This window comes from Lottia gigantea (genome assembly GCF_000327385.1).
Source record: "Lottia gigantea unplaced genomic scaffold LOTGIsca_27, whole genome shotgun sequence".
NCBI classification, from domain to species: domain Eukaryota; kingdom Metazoa; phylum Mollusca; class Gastropoda; family Lottiidae; genus Lottia; species Lottia gigantea.
In genome coordinates this window covers 276,151-299,079 of record NW_008708846.1, presented here as the reverse complement: position 1 = coordinate 299,079, position 22,929 = coordinate 276,151, and the positions used below count along the sequence as shown (strand labels likewise).

Genomic DNA, 22,929 nt, shown 5'->3' with positions numbered 1-22,929 from the left:
AGGTTTATCCCTATTGAAAATCGCAAAATATTTAGTATGAGTTATTGCCCTTGTTCTTGAAAACGTGTTCAAAGTTTTGCTCGTCTACACCTAGAAGGCATAATTCTTGACGAAATTTGGTGAAATTGTTTTTATCACCCATGGATGAACACCATTGAAAATCAAGAAACTAAAAAATGTTTTGTAGGACTTTTTGACCTTGTTCTTGTAAATGCTTTCAATTTTTAGCTCATAAACACTAAAAGGCACAATAATTGCCAGATTTGGACATATTATTCAGTTGGACTATAGCCCCAAAAAGTACAAAAGAAGATTATGACTGAAGGTTGAATATTCCATACTAGTGATTGCTACTGTGCAGCCAAATTTTATTTTTTTAAACTTAAAGCTGTCAGTGGGCGTTTATTATCTTGCCTGGCAAACTATCTTTTAGTTTATTTTAGTGGGTGTTTAGCCATTTGGGTGACTTCTCGTTTCTTATGAGGTATTATTAATGTGCTTGGGGTTTTATATAAGGCAATTAGATATAAGATTTTAATGACTAATAATGAATAAAGAATTATCAATGTATTTACTAATTATCTGTCCAATCCCACTAACAGGTAAAAGGGTTTTATATATCATATAGTTCCTATTATAATTCTATCTTCAGGCAATACTTCTCATTTTCCAGCCGTCAACTTACCAGAATAATGAAGTTCAGACCAAGTATTAGAAAATGTTTATGGGCATATTTCATCTTAATACATATACTGATAGTAGCCTGTTTTACTGGATTTCTGTGAACACCACTCAAAGCTGTCAAAGAAATGAATTTTTGATATGGTTACTTGAAATTCTATTTGTGTTCAAAGATTCCTTCAATGAAATGCAAACTCAACAAATGAATGAATTTGTAGGAAAATTTTGTTTTATGATGTAATCACAAGTGAAATATAAATAATCACACCAATGTATATTTTCTTTATCCTTTATATAATTGTATAGGATGCTTTGTTCTTTTGGTGAAGTTAATAATTTGCATTGTGCTACAAATACATATTGTTTTTCCGAATCTGGAAACAGTAATGTCATGTGATAATTCTGCTATATCCCACTTTATCATATATGTTGTTCATATTAAAATAATTTGAAATAACATAAATTTGAAAAAAAACTATTATTGGCAGAAATGGCTGTAGCCTATTTTTTCATTAATGGTCCCTTTGTTTTATATATTCCTAAGTCACTTAAGTGAGTCTTGCTTCAACCCACTTTATATGGATAAAAGTTCAATGACATTCACATGTGTATAATTAGGTTGTATCCATGGTTGTTCGTAATGATTTGAACAATGCCTCATTAAAAATTTGTTTTTTTTATGTAAAATGAATTCATTTTTTGTACAAATGATTATGTCTGCTTGTTGATTTATTATTTCTTTTATTAATCCTATGCAATAACTTTATTACATTCCTTTTACCATTAATGTTTCACTTCATAATGACTTGAAAGTCATCACTGAATTATGTATTGAGGGCTTTCAGCATATCACACAACTGTGTACATACTGTGAGGAATAATAATTAATATACATATTTAAATTATTGTACATTTACTGGTGGTAGACTCGTTCAGAACTTATGTAATTTGAGAGTTTTGACTTGGAGATTGTCAACAGGGGTTAGTTTATTTCTGACAAGTTACAATGGAAATAGGGTTATGTTATTAATTATTATTATAAAATAATTGTAAATAGAAATAATATATTTTATCAAAGTTGTGGAGAGGATTATGCATATGAATAAATTATTATAAAATGCTTCATTTTTTTCTATAACTAACTCATAAGACTTTGTCTGTATTCTGCCTTTTTTCAGTATTTGACAGGATAATCAGAATCAGTAAGAATTACAATTTTGTGCTTAAATCAATCATAATATGATATAACAGGGTATCATGTGACATCATTGTGCATCAAGAAATAAATTTATTAGCTATGAGTATAAAAAGGGAATTGTGGCATCTCTTAAGGTGAATTTTTTAGAACATGTATTCAGATCTGAACGATTTAATGTAAAATTTTTCTCAATGGAGACTACATTTTAAAAAGATAACTTGAAAGAAATATAATATAAGCATGGAAATATCATATCTATCGATTTTTAGGGTATGTCATAAGTGCATGAAAACGCGTTCAATTTTTAGCCCATAAACATTCTAGAAGGCACAATTCTTGATGGTTTTGCGTCAAAACTTAGTGTGAGTGTTTGCTATCAACCTATGATGAACCCTATCAAAAATAAGATCTGCGTAAGGCATTGTAGTACCTTGAATATATGAAAATCTCATCAATTTACAGTCAGTTATGCTGAGTTTTTCCACAAAATCTTTTTAAATCAATAGCAATAAACAAAATAGATCAAATTATCAACATCATAGAGCTCTCATGTCTTTAATATTTGAAGACATTTACAAGTCAAGGCAATACCTCATAAAAAAATTCAAACATTACCACGGTGTTATCCTTATACACATTCTTTTATCAAAATTGGAAAAACAACTGCAGGCTAAATTTAATGCTCTTTTACCAAGTAAGGGCAATAACTCAAAAACCGATCATTCAAAACAAGCCCACTTCGAACTCGATAGAGATTGTATTTACATTTCGTGCATAACAAACTTAATCAAGATCGGATAAAAACTGTAGCCCCATTCCTAAATACAAGCCAAATTTGACGCTATTTTTTAATATGTCAAGGGCAATAACACAAAAACCATTCATTTAAAATGGACCAAGTTCTGACTTAGATCATATCCATATTTGCATGCATACCAAGTTTCATCAAGATCAGATAAAAATTATCTTTTTTTGGAAATCAGGAAAATTGAAAAATATTTAGCATAAGTTATTGCACGTTCAATTTTCCGCTTGTAAAAATTTTGACGAATTGTGGTGCGAGTGTTTGTAATCACCCAAGGATGAACCCTATTGAAAATCAGAGACAATGGATAGTGGATAATGAATAATCATTTATTGGTGAGATATTGGAAAATTTTGAATTTTATGAACATTTTTTGAGTTATTGCTCTTGACTTAAAAAAATTGGTCAAATTTGTGCTTAATAGAAACAATTTTTATTTGATTTGAAACTTTGTGTGCTCATTGGAATTGATTGAGTAAAGAGTTGATTACTTTTCTGAGTATTGAATAGAAACTTGACATGGTTCATGTTAGCCTTTATTGAGTCTTAAAATTTCACAGAGTTGCTTTGTGGACGTACATTTACATTCCCTGGCAAGCTATCTTTCATATTATCATCAAATTTATAAATAAACATCAACATACAGATATGTTTAAAAATTTGATTAAATTGGATAAACACTGTACTTTGTATGATATTTATCGAAAAATTGACACCCTCTGATAAAATCAAGGGCAATTACTAAAAAATAAAAAAAATATCAGTCAATTTCGAACTTGACTTGTTTTCCAGTTTATTAGATAACACAAAAAATATACAATTTCATCACAGTTACATGTAAATTAAAATAAAGTTTTATTAAGAAATTCAATAAAATATCATAGAATAGTACAACTTTTAGAATGTAATTCATCCCCTTTAACAAATGTATCTCGTTTATGTTTTCCCTTCTTGGGCTGTCTTTCACCAGTCACTTTTTTTGACAAAGATTTGCGTTCCTGAGATTTGAGTTTAGCACTATTATGGTCCTCTATACCTTTAGTTTCACGTTTTCTGAAATGTTGAGGTGATTTTCTTTCAGTTTCTAAATCGTGTAATGATCTAAACAAATTCATTGGTTCAATGTCTTCACCACGTGCAATTAATACATCTTCTTTTTCTAACAAATCTAAAGCTTCACTAATTAACAGTTCCAACATATCATCAGTGAATGGATGGTCTTTTATTATGGTGGCACAAAAATCTAATTGTATACAATTCACTGCAATTAAAAAGATATATAAAAATAAAGCCCAGGAAAATGAAATTTAACCAATAAGATGGCAATGAGAGAACAGAATTTGAGTCAACAATGAGAACTGATAAGAGTCCATTCCACATTTACAAGTACTGTTGGAAATGCAGGTCTATTTCTATTTCCAACATAGGACTCCATGTGCATCAACCATAAAAGCCGGCTCGCTGAACCCGAGAGAGAAGTCAAAAATGAGAATATTCTATATTACAAAGACTCTAATCATTAAAAATGAGAATATTCTATATTACAAAGATTCTAATCATTTAGAGGTAATCTCTCATTGCTAATGCTAATCCATTTCAGATACAAAATTCTCACAGCTAGTAAAGAAATGGATAAAACTAACAGATACTTGATCAATGAGATTATGTGACAGGACAGCCCTTACCTGTTGTTAGAAGAGGTATTAAAGGACAAAATCTACTATCTCATTGATAAACAATATTAAACAGCACTAATCTGATGGCCATGCCCCCCCCCCCCCTCCCCCCATTGTAAATTTTGTGGCCCTTACTCGACCCCCTGACCTTATGTTTCCTAGAAACGCTGCTAATAAAGCCAAGGTATAAGACACAGGACATTGTGAAGATGATCTGATAGTGCTAGAAGTGTTTAAAGACAAAACCTGCTATCTAAGTGATAATTACCAATAGACTGCACTAACCTGATGGCGGTAAAAGTATTAAAGGATAAAAACCACCTGCTGGTTGATAAATAACTCGAGCTAGTTGAACATCTCTATTTATAGTTAAATACACTATAACAAGCTGTTCATCAAATGATTTTACTGATTTATCAAGATAAAGTATACCCCATCCTATTCTATCCCCATGTTTAATACTTGCACCATCTAAAAAAGAATATAAAAGGACACAAACAAAATCAAAACGTCCAAAATTTGTGGTATAGTTTACAAGATTCAACATCTGTTTGACCTATGGTACCTTAGTCTCAGAAACAGGAATTTTTAGCTAAGCTAATCTGTAATAGTGTTCTCTTTTCTTGAGAATTTTTGCTTTGTAGAAAATTTAGATATATAGATTTAGAAAGGGGAAAATGGCACCCTTAATACGCCACAGACACTAATATCAACTAACAGGTAAATATCACACTAATAAAATAATAGTAGTAGGACAAACTTACCATTAGTAGCTCCAGAGTAACGTATTAAATCTTGCTTAAAATTGGATATTGATGGTGGATCAAATGGACTGGGTGTTGTTAATCCAATTATTGGTGAAGATTTAGATGGTTGAGGTGTATGTGGTATAATCACTTCAAAATGGTTAAAATCTAGGAAAAAAATTTAATCCCATGCAACAGTTGAGTCTCATACCTATTTCTAACAGCTTTATTGTACAATGGTTGTTTTCATTTGAAAGAGTATCAGGAATAGTAGCTGGTTTACTTTCACTTTATTTCAATTATAAGTCTAACATCAAAATGTATAGTTTTACCAACAACCATGTTCCAGCAACTATGAGATGCTATCATGAAGGATACATGGTTTTGTCATTCAGTAAGACCTTGAATGATCAAAATAGCTTTTAACCATGATTTTATCAATATCTTCATGTGTATATTTTCTTTTGGTTTCTGTAAAATATATATACTCTGATTTAAAACAAAACACCTTACCTTTATTTAAGCCTATTGGAGCTTGAATGGCTACAGGTGAAGAATGATCCTTAACAAAAATTTTGTCACTTTTATTATCAACATGGGAGCCAGGTGGAAGACACCAACTTTCAACATTATCCTGAAAATCAAAGTAGGTGGATATGGTTATCATGGTATATATGTTACTTGTCTCACAGCCAGAATTTTATTTTACAAAAACAATATTTGTCCCAACTAAATCTATTAATTATGAAATATTTTGATGAAAACTGTTAATAATTATAAGTGATTATATGTTGGTCAACTATATTGCTGAACCTGAAGACAAGGAAAGCTGTGACGTTGGTCTTATATTTCTTCCTCATAGACATTTATGTTCTGAGAGATCTTCAAATGAATAATCTGAAGCAATTGGTTTATGTGACTAAGATAAAATAATAATCACAAAATTTAAGAAGATGATTAAAATTATGATGATAATTAAAATTATATCTTACAATAGGAGCTTTAGGTGTAGCTGTATTTTGATTTTGCCAACAAACATCAATAACAACTTGATAACCATTACCACATAATGTTATAGTTGGTAATAACTGAGAATGGTCAGGTTGATTTAAATAACGACAACCAATCATATGATTATTTTTACTAAATGATATGACTGATGTTTCTCCAAAATATTCTAATCTAACTTGAACGGTGTCACCTTTAAAGCAAAATTTTGTATACATTAATATCACTTATATTCCATCCATGAGATTTAACCATGTCATAAAGATCGCAAAAAGAAACTATTGTTCTTCTGGATATTTTTAAAGAAATTGACAAGAAACTAGGCAATTTCGTAAAAAAAATCATCAATATATATTTCAGATGATAAACCATTTGGTTAGTTGTTCCAATTACTGTATTTTCTGTAATTAAATGTTGTAAATATATGATGCTCAAAATATCATTACCAGCCATATATCTTTCTCCACTAATATAACTTTCACTTCTTCCATTGAAATATAATTTGCCGTCTCTTGATAACCAACCTACAGACTTCTTCACTTTACCAGGTTGTTTTTTATCAGGAAAATCTAAACCAGCAACACCTATACCAACAAATGAATCTTCATCTGAAAAGCACAATTAAGTACTTTTTTGGTTAAATTGCTTGAATGTTCAGTTTCTTTCCAGTTCTCTTGTTTTATCTAATTACAAGACCTAAGGTCTGTACTTCCCTAGATTTTAACCATTTTGAAGTGATTATACCACATATACCTCAACCATCTAAATCTTCACCAATAAAATAAATGAAATTAATATATCTCTGTAAAGTGACTGTTCAGATTCAAAAATTATAATGATTTTTTATCATCACTGAAAAATAGGTCTGATCACTGATTATCACTATTATTGTACTTACTTAAAGACTGAACTTCTATGAAGAAACTATTCTGTATTTCTGTAAGAGGCTTCAAGAATTGTACAGCATGGATACCCATTGAATCTTGTGGAAGACGTAATCTGCACATTTGTTTACTGATTGTAAGATCCATATCTTGTGACATTCTAAACATACTCAAGGGAACATCTATAAAGATCAAAATATAATTATATATGATAAATCTATTTGACATAAAACATTAATGCACTGAATTACTGAAATTTTTCATTTTGCAGAGAACAATATTGGGATGAATACATGTGCCAGATGTTAACAGTGAAATCAAAAATAATTTTTCTATTAATGCCATCAGAGGGAGTAATCCTTTTTTTTTTTTATAAATTTCATTAAATAATTTGGTTTGTAATGTTCTGGTTTTCAAATTGTTCCTCTTTTCACATTCAGACTTGATAATATAAATAATTCAAAATATAGGCAATGTAAATTGATGTATGCTACCATTTTAACAAAAATGTTGTATATTTTCTTTACATCATATAGTACTGGTCATCAAACTAATTTATACCCATTCATCTTGTCATGTGAAGTTTGGCTTATAGAGTCTACATTGTGCTTTCCATGTCATTTTTTGTTAATGAAATATGTGATTAAGCTTGATGAATGCTTCATTAGAATTTCAAATATCTCAAAAGAAATTTTGATCAAGACAAAGTTTACTACATGTTTTTTGTCACATTTTTTTTGTTTCAAATCTATACATATACTTGCCCCTCATCAAAAGATCTTTATTCCAAGTTTTAGCTGCTTCGTTAATAGCATTTTGCATATCATTAAGTTTTACAACTGGACAGGGATTGGAAACAACATCTATCACAGCCTTAGATGCTGAAATAAATTTGTTTAACATAAAGAAATCACTGGTCAATACAGGGGTGTATTATGTGATTTTCTTGCAGAATCATAGAAAGGTAAAAACAATTATGTGAAAAGTTTAATTGTACATTGCATAGAAATTCTCAGACTGATATACTTCAGTTTAACAATCCTGACAATAAAATGTTCCATGCCTTGGAAATTGATACCTCAAATCATATATTTTCAGTTTCAAGTATGAACATTTTTGCTTATAATAAAAACAAATTATTTCTCTATTTCTGCCTATTACTCCTTCGAATTATGTCAAATCTCACCAAAGTCTAATGTGCACATATACCTGTATCTTTTAAAATCACTAACGGATAAAATCCACCTTCAGGTTGTAGAAAGATTTGTTTATGAGCTACAGTAGTATTAACAGTTATATAACATAGTACCAGTTGTTCAGCTAATGGATCAAAATCTTTTTTCTCTTTCTCCATAGGTAAATAATTTATACCCCATCCTAACCTGTCATTCTTCTGTAAAACACCTGTAAAATTGTTTTTACATTTACATGGATGTACCAAATATAACAATCACCAACAGCTTAGAATATGTCTATTTGCCAGAAACCTGGTAAAAACTCATTTCCTTGAGAGAAGTTGATGGCACATGTCAGATCACATCATAATAAATATCATATCAAATGTGATATATCACACCTACCTGAAGAATTCCAACGTAAGAAATCACGAAGTAAACTACTAGTAGGAGCTGGTTTGATTGGACTACAACTAGATAATGCTATGGAAGGTACTGTTCCTTCATCAGACACTTCTTTAATAACTACTTCAAAATGACAAATATCTGCAAAATCAGAAGATAAAGTCTAGACCCTCAGACATTCAAGTAATGCGCACAAACAAACCTTATTTGATGGTTGCCCTACAAATCTGGCTCTACTTGCTCTTAAAAACTTAATATACAGATGTGATATGGTCATAGAGACATACTCAAAAGTTCACATCTGATCCAATTTTCAGAACACTAGTTTTACAGAATTTAAGCATGACAAAAGCCAAAATCTTTGATACAAAGCTGAAGTACCCTTTCCGATATTCTGCATTGTCCTTGTGCCTCACACAATACTGCAATACAGGCCATGGGTTGGTTAAACCTATGGTGTTGTTTGTATATCATGCTTGAGGAACAGGTAGATAAATTCAAACTGAACACATCGTAGACTCGAAACTTTTTGTAAGCTTAATGCCTAATGCATTTTCTGACTTTGTTTGTAGAAGTTATTTGTATTGTACTTATCATTCATGAGTATGAATCCACAATTTCATGTCAACAACAGTTGGGATTAAAAAAGAGACAAGGACTTGGAAGTCAATGATTCATAGATGTTCGAATGTTACCTAATGATAATGGAAGAGGACTCTGTATTGTGACCTCTGTATCATACTGCTCCATTTTGAATGAGTTTTCAATAGAATCATATCTAACATCTGATGATGGAATCCAGTGCTCCATGTTTGACTGTAATATAAAATAGCTTGCGAGGCGAGGTAACATACGCCCACTGGCAGCTGTGAGAAATGATAAAACAGTCTTTAGTGACTAAAGTACGAATTTTCTCATATTAAAGAAATTTTATTAGTTTGAATTCAATTACATAAATTATATAGCATATTTATGCTGAGTAATTACACAAAAGTTTTTAAAATCAATATCAATAACCCAAATACAACAAACAATCAAATCACACAGCTCTAATCAAGGGCAAAAAACAACTTTAAATGCATTTTAACAAAGTCAAGGGCAATAACTCAAAAACTGTTCATTGAAAATGCGTCAAGTTAGAATTGGCTGAGATCTTATCAATTCCAATGATCATCAGAATCGGTTGAAAACTGTAGCTTCAATCCTGCTCACAGACTATTTTTAACCAATTTTGACACGTTTTTACAAACTCAAGGGCAATATCTCAAAAACCGTTCATCGAAAATATGTCAACTTCGGACTTGACCGAGATCTTATCAATCTAAAGCATCACACCAAATTTTATCAAAATCAGATGAAAACTGTAGTCCCTATAGTGCTCACAAGAAATGTTGACCGACGGACAGGGGCGACAACAATATACGATCACATATCCATGTGGGCGTATAAAAATATTCCTGAAACTTAAATGGACAGATGTAGGCCTATCATTTTTTTCACCAAGCATACCTTAAGCCAATCCTAAATGATTGTGTCCAGAATTATCATAGAAAAGACATCTACAGAAATAAGAAAAGAAATTCCTAGTTTGAGATATTTTTGAAAGAATTATGCCATTTGTGTACAATTGCAGTATTTCTGATGACTATTTACATAGATTCAAATCAACCCCCCAAAATGGTGCACCTGTCCCTTTAAGTCATGCAAGATTTTATAAAATCATTCATTTTCTAAACAAGCTTCTGAAACCAAAGTAACCAAAATGTAATCTAAGTGATTAAAATTCAAAGAATCTTTGTCTACCTCCCTCTTTCAAAATAATTCAAATAAATTATAAAAATTACCATTTGAAAGACTGGTCCATCTACAACAGCATCTGGCCATGTTATACCCAGATCAATTGGACCATTCTCTAATGATATGGTAGGTAATAAAGTTTTTTGATTACTTTCAAATAAATACCTAAAATTGAACATTAAGAAATCAATACCTACATACATTCTTGTTACTTATTATATTTTTCAAAACTCCCTCCAACTTGGTCTTAGATTGCAGGGATGTGCAATAAATAATACATTTTTATGCTATTCTAGATTTGACTTTTAAAGTTTAATCTTCTACTAGGAGGGAGGGATAGGAGAGATTTGGAAATTGGACTTGAAAACTTCTGTAGCGCTGGTAAATAATATTATAAAATTTTCAAATGCTTCTTCCACTTTCTAGATTCTAGAGCAAGGCAACATCTCAAATCAACAGTTTCAATTAAACAGTTCTAAAATATGATAAATGTGTTTCTTCAGATTTGTTCAGCAAAACAACAGCAAAATTGGTTATTTTGAAATATACTTTGAAAATATATAACATTTTTAAATTCTTCAACAAATTTTTGTCAAATGGGTATTCTGCTTTTTTTTGTAACAAAATTTCAGTATCGAAAATGTGTAAATTATACCTGAAAATATTTCTTAAGCATGCTATTTATATCTTTGTATTTACTAACTAGAAAGTGTTAATGAAAATCTTTTTGAATAATTTTGGCATTAAAAAATTAAGTCTCAGATTCTTAAATTTTCACAAATTTGAGCAATAAAAATTCAGACCAACAATAAAAGCAGAATGCACTTTGAAGGGTTAAGCCCTTGTAAGATCATTTATTACTTTTCTCCAAATGAAAATGACATTCTTGAATCAGCAAATTATAGAGAGTACTGTTTTACCTGGTGGCAACAGGACGTCCATTTTTTGAAAATACAACTGTGCATTTAGTTAGTCCAAAATATGTTATCTGTACACCAAAAATATCACCTAGAATTAGAGACATACTAGGAGTTGAAATATTAAACAAATATCATATAAACCTTATAGGCCTACTTTGGTAGGTTTGCCTGTCAAAATTTCATAAGACAACAACATGGACATAAAGATTATTTTTGTTTAAGCATTTGTTCAAGTAAACTAAATAAAGAAGGAATGCTTTAAAGGGGAATTCCAAAGTTTAATTGATTTGAGACACATTGACTGTATGATGGAATGCTAATTACCTATTCCAAATTTTTCTCCTGTGGTATTAGCTATTTCACTATGTGATGTATAACATCTACCACTATCACTATGGTAACCAACTGTATTATTCCAATTGCCAGGATGAGAACCTTCTGATATATCAGGACCAGCAATACCCAGAGTTATCTTACTATTAGATGCTGGAAGTAAAACATAATATTTCTCTGTGTTAGCTTTCAGATTAATACCTTAAATCAATAGACTATTTGGTGACTGTTCAGGCAGTAGGGAGCAGTATAGGGGTTTCCTGGTGTCAACACCAATGTGAGTCTCCAGGGTAAACACCTAACATAGGGTTAGGGCGGGCAGGATTACACAATTGAAAATCATCCGCAGACCTATTTATAGAGTAATTTGCACATTATGTAGATTGAAAACCAAAAGTGATAGCTTTCTGTAAGCTTATTGAAACAAAATTAAGGCTACAAAAAAGAAAATTTTAAGATTAATTATTACAGTAATCTTACCTAGAGATCTAATTTGAGCACAAAAATGAGGATGTCTTGGACTGAGGGGTTTTAGGTATTGTAAGAAATTACAAGTTTCTGAAAGATTTTTCAGTATAACACTGCTTGTCTGGCCTGGGTATGGCTGGGTATCATCAAATACAATATCTCCTGCACATCTATATAACTTCATCTTACAGCATATGCCACTTCTTCTTCATTTCTTACTATAGAGTTACAGAAAAAAGTATTTTCAGAGCAGAGAGTTAAAGTAAAACATGCAAATTACAGCAGTAAAGAAGTCTATTGCTTTAAATGGTATTTAGCATGTCTGATATCTTACAAAGTTTCATCTTAATCTGATGAAAACTATAGCCTCTACTTTTTTAGAAAAATTTCAGGCCGTAATTCATCAAGGCAATTGAGGCAAATGACTCATGCAGAATTTGCTGAAAAATTAGAATAAATTAAAAGAACACATTTTGTATGAAAAATTAAAAAAATAAATATTACATCAGCTAAATACACGGCTTATTTGATTTTAAACAAAAAGTACAGTAACAATCACCCGTATGAAATATTCAACTCAGCCTTACACTTCTTTTGAAATTTTTGGGGCAATACTGTATATTACCATATTTTGTCAATAACTGTCAAGAATTGGGCCTTCTAGAATGTTTACAGGCTTAAACTAGAACACTTTTTTTAAGAACAAGGTCAATAACTCATACTAAATATTTTTCAATTTTTCTGATTTTCAATAATTTTCATCCTTTGGGTGATTACAAACACTCACACCAAGTTTCGTCAAATCTGTCAAAAATTCAACCTTCTAGAACATTTACAAGCTAAAAATTGAACGCATTTTCAAGAACATGGGCAATAATTCATACTAATGATTTTTGGATTTTTCGGATTTTCAATAGGGTTTTCCCTGGGTGATAAGTAACACTAACACCAAGTTTCGTCTAAATTTGTCCAGAATTGTGCCTTGAGATAAAAATTGAATGTGTTTTCAAGAACAGGAGCAATAATTCATACTTAATATTTTTTTGATTTTTCTGATTTTCAATAGGGTTCATCCTTGGGTGATTACATCCAATCATACTAAGTTTTCTCAATATCAGTTGAGAATTGTGACTTCTAGAGTGTTTACGCTCCACATTGCATGAGCTTTGAATTGAATTTTTTGTCTCATTTCATAAATAATGAAAATAAAATTTTGAACTGTATACCATTTTTCTTAGAATGTCTTCGGGTACATATTGGAAATATAAGGTTCAGTTTTTTTTACTTGTAGAATAAACACACTTCCCTCCCAGAAAATTCATGTGAAAATGATCTACTTTTTGGACCTCATTCAAATCATTTTGACAATTAATATTTCTTTCAGTGGTTAAGATTTTCATCAACCCACAGACAATCTTAGACTCTCAGTAGCATTTTGTAATTTCAATTCATTCAAAAATGATTGGCTTAATTCAATTCATAAAACAGTGTAGTCAGAGAGTAGTTAAGGCCTAATCGACCCAACCCACTTCCAGGGATGCATTTGGTTATCTAATATCCATAGTTAATGTCCATGGTTCACCACAATTTTGGGTGTTGATTTGGGTCTCCGATATATATAAATAGGCCTAGTCTTCAGAAGTACCAAATCTGTTGGAAAATCACATAGGCTAATTCTTTTTTATAGACCTCAAACAAGAAATTTTATATTTTATTCATTTCGTTCACAAGCTTATCTTTTCTCTGAAGATTGGGGTATCCGCAGGCCCATGACCAGGCCATTGTGACAAGAGGGACAGCTACATTTGCATGGGGGCAAACGTAGCTGATAGAGACTGATTTCAGCCTAAATTGAGAATTTCTTCATAATTTTGCAAGGAGGGGGGAGGGGTTGGGGCAAATGCATTTCCAAGGGGGAGGGGGGCACTGCCTGAGTCTACGTATACACATGACGTCATCAACTGCTATTGATATGCATAATAAAAAATCTTGTAAAAAGAGGAGTCGCTTTTTTAACTTTCAGAGACAGATAATTATGGTCTGCTGTAAATACTATAACCAATTAGCTGAAAGCTTGACCCCCGGAAACGGCGAACCATTGACTTTAACGGTAGGGTGTGATTTGGTGTTTTATTATGTGGTTCTCCTGCATTTAGGGCAGTTATAATTCCAATTCATGTAATAAGATTTAATAATATTAAGAGTCCCTCCAATAGTGGTTTCCCCCTTTTCAATTTTCACCCGAGTGGTTTCCCCCCAGTGATTTCCTCCCCTATATATATATAAGCTTAAGGAATGTTAAGAAGGAAAATTTGAATTAATAACACATTTTATTTCATTTTAGATTTAAACATTAACAATATATTATATTATTTAAATATATATGTAGATCAAGATCATTTGGCAGAATACATCACTTGTGAGTGCAAATGAATGCTATAAAAATCTGTACAAGTTATATTCTCCCTAATTCATTAATTTTTTTTTGTATTTTTTAATAATTATATGTGTTGTAAAGACAATTGCCTGAAACAAATAAAGTTATTTTTTTAGGCAATCATTAGTGGATTGGTCTTATGTTCAATTTCAACTGGATATTAACTTATGTATTGGATTATTAAAATTTGTTTTAATAATTATGTGTCTCATAAGCCTCTTCTAGCTCGAAATCTCAATGTTTTAAATTTTTGTGTATATATTTATATACCGTACTAATGATTTGTGACACTTATTTAATAAAATAACTTATAGTATTATTATTATTCTTAACAACATGAAAGGGTTTAATTAATGACAATCATTACAAAATGACAATTACCCAATTTAAAAAGTTGATAACTGTAAATTATTGAAATTAAGTAATCAAAAATAAATTAAGGTGTATGAAAGAAGATATCGCCAAATAGTCTTTCTTTTCTCATCAGCAGGCTTGCCCAGCTTGGCATTAAATTGTGTATCTTATTAGGTATTATTCAAGGTAAGATTCAATTTCAAATCACGGCATGCCTTGGTCTTACAAGAACATTGCAATTTCAACGCAAATCAGCAATGTTGAACAAGTCAAATTTGAATAGAATTCGATAAAATGTTATATGTTATCATATGCTTACCAAAAGATTACTTATCTCTGAGTATATCTACCTAAGAATAACAATTTATTCCAATGGTTTCCTGATATTATGTTAATCCATCACAATAATTGATAAAGATTATCAGGTTTTTAATTAGTTTATTATATTTGGGGAGGAAACCACTTAGAAAAGGGGTGGAAACGACTAGGATTAAAAAGATGGGAGGAAACCACTAGGGAGGAACTTGTAAACGGGGGAAACCGCTACATGCCGAATCTATTATAATTATAATGGTCGAATGGTGGTCTTATTTAATTGGTTTACACAGTCAGACCTACAAAATATTGAATATCTCACAACTATATCAACATTTTCCAACATTGTATAACTAAATACATGTGTTAACATTTAAAAATAACATGCCAAACTCACGGGCGTGTATTATCACGCTAATTCGATTCCATTTCTACTGAAAGGGTTTTGTTCAATGAAGTAAGAGGATCGTATCCATAATAAACTCCATTTTGTATCCAAGGTAAACACTGTTAGTAAACCGTAGGCAGGAGTTATCTGCCACATGTATACAGCTCTATGGCCATACAAAGTAAGCCTACAATGTCAGCGACACGCGAGTAGCCTATTTATATATTCATTTCATTGCTCTAAAAAGAAAATAGCCTTTTTGATGTATACACATACAATGAAGTGTATAAGACTAAATGAGAAACCATGGTTTTATTTAAATGCTGCAACTAGCAATGCAAATGGGTTTTTAAAATTCAATTTTAAAAAGTGAAAATGTCACCAGAATTGTTCAACTTTCCAATTGACCTTATTGTGTCATAATGTTGACACCACTGAAGATTTTTGGTTGAATTTATTACAGTGCATAGTTGAATATTTGCTTAATCTAATAGTATCATTATTAATATGATAGGGATTGTATTTATTCAACTGCATCACTATGTTTTATACTCAAAATACTGAAAATCACCAGACAATTTGATGCTTTCTCTCTTTGAAATCATTATCAATACTCCTGTAGGCCTAGGCTACTAATTGAACTTCATGCATGTAAGAAACGGTAAAAAAGGAAACAATTGGTTGCCTAGCAATTTCAGACCCACTTCAAATAATACGAAAACTCTAAACGGGCGTATAAAAAACATTCACATTATAATAAAGTAAACTAATATAACAAGTAAGCAGTACTTTTGGCAAAAATAACATGAATAAATATGAAAACGTGGAATGGACGGTGGAATTTTATTACTGATAAAAAGATAGTGGATCACAGCCATATACGCCCACCATTGCATGCGGATGGTAAAAACGAAACATCCATTTTAAGTTTCCTCAAAATCGAGAGTAGTAATAGCATATCCAAGATTTTGGGGCAAGAACAATAACTCTGCTTCTAACGGTCGAAAATAGCTCAAATTCGAACTTGATCTTCGTTTTATGAATATGTATACACATACCGAATTTCATTTGATTCCATAAAAAAATCTTAATTCCATAAAAAAAATCTAGTTTTTAGAGCGTATACAAGCAAATGTTGACGGACGGACGCACGTTTGATACCTTCTGCAATTTTGCGTTGTGCGGCAAAGAAAAGAAAAGTAATAAATAAGTGATCAACGTCTGACAAAAGCATAGAGCAGAGGTCACTATCTTTTTGTCACTAACAGGCCGTTTTCTGCCATGTTCATTAAGTTCTATGCTCTGTACATTTGATGTATCAACAGATCCTTCAAGAATTAAATCTGAAATAGCAGTATTAAATGTATGATTACTAACACTAATTGATTCAATATGAGATCACAGTATTATCCATTATGGCGACCTACATGTCATCTAGCACTTAATATCTATAATGCTTAAGTTGATCAGCTCTATATTAAACTTAGAAAGCCAATAATTTCATTTTAATCAAACATAAAACATTTAAAAAAGATAGCTGGAGTTAGTTAAGATGTTACCTTCGAGAGATATATCATCCAGTTTCTTTGCAGCTAATTTGCTTGTGAGGTTCAAATTTTGAACCAGAAGAAGCTTACTTATTTTCACCCTTTCAATAAACCCACTCATTTGCTGGTAATGGTCCTTACCTGTCCAAGATTCTTACAAAGCCAATCCATTTGGTTGTTTTTCAAATCCATAACCTTAGATAAAGATAAAGATAATGGTTACATCTGTATCGAAAAATAGCAGAAAATCACTTCTGATTCAAACTGCTTTTTACTTTACAGAGGATGTGCACAAAAGGGGTGAAAATTAAAACCATTTAAAATCTCTTTGTCGAAATAAACAAAAGTAGATTACCTGTGTAAGTGTTGAAGTGTATTTTCGCATTGAAACACTTGTAATGTTTTCTGGGTTTTTAAGATTTAAATCTGAGCATATATTTTTCAATGATTCACAACTTCTCATAGCTCCATTTACTGAAATTTAACAATATACATGTAAATCGACAATTAATATAATTAACTATGAAAATAATGTGATTGCCGATGTAACTTTTCAATGTAGAAAATATATTATGTACATAAAATATATATATATATCCATGTCTGCTCGACATCATTTCAAGTTTTTGTGTGTCATATAGCACAAATAAAGATGGTGATAAGACAGACATTACTATTTTAGTTTGTTACAAATTAAGATGTGATTAGGTTATTATAATTACTTTTACCTGAATTTGGAAAGAGAAATCTGTTATCTTTGTTTACTCCAGCTTTTTCACGAACATCAGCATTAACGATAAATTCTAAAGGTTTTCTGCAATGATCAGGGATTATAACAGGAACTGGTTTTCCTCGCTGAAAAAATTACTTTTTAATGAAATATTCCCCTATCCAACTTTAAATCTTTAATGAATAGGAAATTTCACAAGTAATTATAGAAAATATAACGATACTTTTTCCTTTAATCAATTTATCTGACACATATCTACACATTATAGCAGATATAGCTTTACCTTTCCACGCACTATCATAAGGTCTTGGGATTTCAAAAGATGTTTTTCTAATAAGGACAATTCCCCAACTTTGATCCACATCTGACAGTTCTTTCCTTCTTGACAAAAAGCTTCTCAAATTGAAATTACAGTAATGCGGGCAACATTAAAAAGTTCATGATTCATACTAGAGAGATAATCATAATTTCTTGTAAATTAACTTGACAATCCTGTAATAATAGCAAAATTTCTAAATTCAAATTAACGCCCGTTTAAGAATGTTAAGAGTGTGACTTAACACATAACGTAATAAAAATAGTTTAGAAACTTCAAACAGAAATTTGTCTTATTTGAATTTCCAATTTGATAGATCTCGAGTACAAGGAGGTGACAAGTACCTGATGGCATCGATTTCACCAGACCGCCTTTTGTTGTAAGATAAGAGTCTGCATTGCAGGAATTTTACAATATGAAATAAGTTTTCTTTTGAAGAATTCAAGGAACATGTTGATAGTTCGCTAATGAGATGCTTATTTAGAATTTCAATATCTGACGGTGCTGGAATATCTTTGCTTTTCGTAAATTGTCTCTTCATTAGAACTGTGTACGCCAATTTGGTGACTTTTGTTTTGAATTCAAGTGACATCAGATGTAAAAACGTTTTACAGTCTTTTCTTTCCTTATCGTTTTGTTCTGTGCCTTTAACAACAAAGCTCCACTTAAACTTTGTCAATCTCAGAATGTCATATTTCAGTTTCAAGCAATTTGATGGAGATTTTATTTCATCTTCATCATCAATCAGTGGTATAGCAACTTCTAATGCAGCTTGGGCCATGATATCGAAAAATTCTGGTTTTATAAAATCCCACATAGACATGTGTTTTTCATTACCAGTATCTGCGACCAATTTTCTTAGCTCCACCAACAACCGGCCAGCTAACCGCATTCTTTGGGAGGAATAATGTGCCCTCTTCAGTGGGTTATCGATGTTTTGTCTTAACCAGCATTCACAGTGCCACAATCAAAACATCATTTTGTGCAATTTCAGATATAAGATCAACTGTCATTATTGAAAAAACTTCTTTCCTTAGGAATTCAGATGCATTTGACTTGAAACGTCCACAAGCGATGTCAGATTGCAAGACTAGGTTTTTCTTTGATTGTATTCCAAGTGCATTGTCTATACCCATACACTTAATCTGGTGCCGTTTAATATTGTTCTTAGATATCCATTCGTAACAATTTGGACATGATCCATATTCAGAAGCGTCTAAGTTTTTTGAAGGTCGTCTAAATAACAGCAATTCGCCTGACCCATTTTTTATTACTCTCCTATTGTTCAGATCATCTCATTCAGCTCACAAAAGTTCCAAGGGTTTTTCATTTCCAGCTGCATGGGCAGAAAAGGCATTGTCTACTTTTTTGATATGACAATGTTTTAGTTTCAAATGTGGCCGAATATGTTGAATAAGGTTTTGGCAAAATAGACAACAATTGACTGAATTGTATACTCTGTTCTTTACTTTTGATTTTAAGACCCGTCTTATGTAGATATTTGGATTTTTATTGTCTCCCAGGAATTCAGATCCATCAGTTTACAACATCAATAATTTCTTCCTCTTTATCCCAGTTAGAATCCAATACCTTTTCACCTTCTGCCTCTTGAGTTCCTCTATTAACCAATGAGACATTAACAGTAAGTCATTTATCTTCTTTCGCATTACTTTTACTTATCTTATCTTCAAATTTAGTCCAATTCTGTAACATCTTTGAAAGATAATTTCTACCATCATAATCTTCGTCATCCTCTTCATATTCACTAGCACTAATTATTTCATCAATTCCCAAAATATCATTAAGGGTTTCATTCCTTTCAGATATGTCATTCATCTCAGTATTCAAATTTGTGCATATCTCATTTGTAATCATCAGATCATCGTTATCTTTTATTTCGTACACAATATCAGAAAGTGCTTTATCCTTATTATTTCCACTCATCATTATCATTGATATCAGTAGTTTTCAGTGCAGAATTATCAGGGACATATGCAGTTCTCAGTAATTGACCATTATCAATAACATCTGTATTTTTCTGTACAGTGCAGAATTATCAGTGACATCTGTAGTTTTCAGTGCAGAATTATCAGCGACATCTGAAGTTTTCAATACACCATTATCAGCGACATATATAGTTTTCAGTAATTGACCATTATCATTGTTATCTGTGGTTTTCAATTCATCATTATCAGCGACATATATAGTTTTCAGTAATTGACCATTATCATTGACATCTGTAGTTTTCAATTCACCATTATCAGCGACGTATATAGTTTTCAGTAATTGACCATTATCATTGACATCTGTATTTATCAGTACTTTACCATTATTAGGGACATCTTTAGTTTTCAGTGCACCATTATCAGTGACATATATAGTTTCCAGTAACGGTTCATTATCAGTAATATTTGTAGTTTTCAGTAATTGACCATTATCATTGACATCTGTATTTATCAGTACCTCGCCATTACCAGTGACATCTGTACTTATAAGTACTTTACCATTATTAGGGACATCTGTAGTTTTCAATACACCATTATCAGTGACATATATAGTTTCCAGTAACGGTTCATTATCAGTAATATTTGTAGTTATCATTAATTCACCATTATCAGTGACATCTGTATTTATCAGTACTTTACCATTATTAGTTTTCAGTGCACCATTATCAGTGACGTCTGCATTTCTCGGTACTTTAACATTATCAGTGACATCTTTAGTTGTCAGTAATTGACCATTATCAGTGAAATCGGTATTTATGAATACCTCGCAATTATTAGTGACATCTGCAGTTTTCAGTACACCAATGTCGGTCTCATCTATAGTTTTCAGTACACCATTATCAGTGGCATTTGTAGTTTTTAGTACCCCAATGTTATTACTGACATCTGTATTTGTAGGTACGTCGCGATTATTAGATACATCTTTAGTTTTCAGTGCACCATTATCAGTGACATCTGTAGTTATCAGTACTTCACTATTATCAGTGACTTCTGCGTCAGTGGCGTGTTTATTTTTGAGGCCTTCATCTAAAAAAATAATATCATAACTGTATTCAAATTTGATAACTTAATGAAATTATACACCTATTATGGAGTTGGGGACGAGGTTATAGATGAAGACAAAGAAAAAAAAAACTGGTGGTGTAGTTAGAAAGAGACAGAAATATCTCAATACGGACTATTGCTAATCAAAATACTGACTGACCTAAAGCCCATTGTACATCATCCATAAAGCATTGTAATGAATTTAATTTTCCCTTCTTAAGTAACATGTCTGAAAATTGAGAATAACAATTGAAAATGTATTAGTCCAGCTTTCAAAATATGTTCAGGATTTGCTACACCATTAAAGTAAACTAAGCGTTTCTATTTGCACTGCAGATTTAGCATCTCTAAATCATTAAGTAAATTCAAATTTGGTTTTATAGCATAAGTATCCATTTATATTTAATCTCAGCTTAGAAACAAAATGTTAATTGTAAAGGCTGAACAAAACTGAACATATAACACCAACAATAATAACATTGTGTGGTTATTTGAATATCGAATGAAACAAATCAGTAACAGTTTGTTATAATAATATCATCTATTACAATGAGCCTACCAATTGCTGCTTGCCGTAATTTCGACATATTTTCATTGAAAGGTACAATTTCTGACAGTTTTACAGTGAACCTGAAAGTAAATTGGTTATCATAATATTTACTGTTGTAATGCAGTTGGAATTTTCATTCCCACCTATTATCTTTTGAACATTTTTATAGGACGTAGATCATAGAAATGTTACAATTAAGACCATGTATAAAGTATTGGGTATCGGGCATGTAAATGAAAACGAGAACATGTATCAAAATTTAAGACACTAATACTTACACAGAATCATCAAAGTTTATATATACACCGGCGGCAATCTGGCCCTTGTGCATAATCTTTCCAGGCCACATAACTGGTGTACCCTTTATTTTGGCCCAAACAAACATTTTGATGTACTGAAAAATTGGATTGGTTGAGCTCAATTTCACATGGTTAAAAAATTACGCCAAGTTTCGCTCTCCTTTGTATAGGGAAAAAAGCCCCCTACCAGGTCTCGACTTGCGTCGGAACGAATTTTTGAGGTGGGGGGTTCATAAGAAAAGAAAGACGCCGTGTGATATTCTCCTTTTTTAGGAAAAAAGTGGAGGGCTGGGCCCTCACCCAGCCACCCACTGCTTCCGACGTCCATCACATATAGATAAGTTTACCATTGAGTGAGGAGTCGAGACGATAAACGATCCTCTTCGCTTCTTCTTCTTTGACGTCCTGTTGGACACTGATCCCATGGACGACAATGTGGATACTTTTATAGGCTGGAGACACGACGTGGTTTAACTAAAGGCATTAGTGTTTCTCCTGTCGGGTTTGAACGGACTCGAAGCCATTTCTTTCTGTCGCCCCGAGATGACATTCATTAAACCCACGGGGGCCAAGAGTTCCGCTGCATTCTTCTTTAGGGTTTCTTTGCCCGCCGAAAAGGTCTTTCCTAATGTGAGGTTGCTTTTGACTGCTGAGAGCAATCCGGAAAACCGTCCTTCCCCTCTCTATCTCAAAACACCTCCTTAGAAAATACAATGGGCGAATCATTGTAGGCGCCGAAAATGAAGTTTGACGACAACCTTGCCTTGTATGAATGGTTTGGCTACGCCCATGCCGTTCCTTATATAGATGCTGACAGCAGTCTTTCGATCGTACTTGAGATGACTGT

At 31.8% G+C, this 22,929-nt stretch overlaps 3 protein-coding genes across 3 annotated transcripts; all 3 read right to left on the bottom strand.

The window, feature by feature from the left end:
* Window positions 1-3,562: 3,562 nt before the first annotated feature.
* On the bottom strand, window positions 3,563-12,280 carry LOTGIDRAFT_160956 (hypothetical protein; the record flags this gene model as incomplete). The annotated part of the gene is made up of 14 exons (XM_009056216.1): window positions 3,563-3,945; window positions 4,646-4,831; window positions 5,125-5,274; window positions 5,620-5,740; window positions 6,099-6,307; window positions 6,561-6,722; window positions 7,013-7,180; window positions 8,208-8,402; window positions 8,579-8,719; window positions 9,274-9,394; window positions 10,423-10,540; window positions 11,296-11,383; window positions 11,620-11,781; window positions 12,109-12,280. The coding sequence occupies 14 exons, from the start codon at window positions 12,278-12,280 to the stop codon at window positions 3,563-3,565; spliced, it is 2,376 nt and encodes a 791-aa protein (XP_009054464.1).
* A 2,282-nt stretch (window positions 12,281-14,562) lies between these two features.
* LOTGIDRAFT_160955 (hypothetical protein) lies at window positions 14,563-19,075 on the bottom strand (the record flags this gene model as incomplete). The annotated part of the gene is made up of 5 exons (XM_009056215.1): window positions 14,563-14,622; window positions 17,279-17,332; window positions 17,493-17,611; window positions 17,866-17,951; window positions 18,528-19,075. The coding sequence occupies 5 exons, from the start codon at window positions 19,073-19,075 to the stop codon at window positions 14,563-14,565; spliced, it is 867 nt and encodes a 288-aa protein (XP_009054463.1).
* A 1,109-nt stretch (window positions 19,076-20,184) lies between these two features.
* On the bottom strand, window positions 20,185-22,168 carry LOTGIDRAFT_160954 (hypothetical protein; the record flags this gene model as incomplete). The annotated part of the gene is made up of 4 exons (XM_009056214.1): window positions 20,185-21,215; window positions 21,394-21,462; window positions 21,793-21,863; window positions 22,062-22,168. 4 exons carry the CDS (start codon window positions 22,166-22,168, stop codon window positions 20,185-20,187), a joined length of 1,278 nt encoding a protein of 425 aa, XP_009054462.1.
* Window positions 22,169-22,929: the final 761 nt, after the last annotated feature.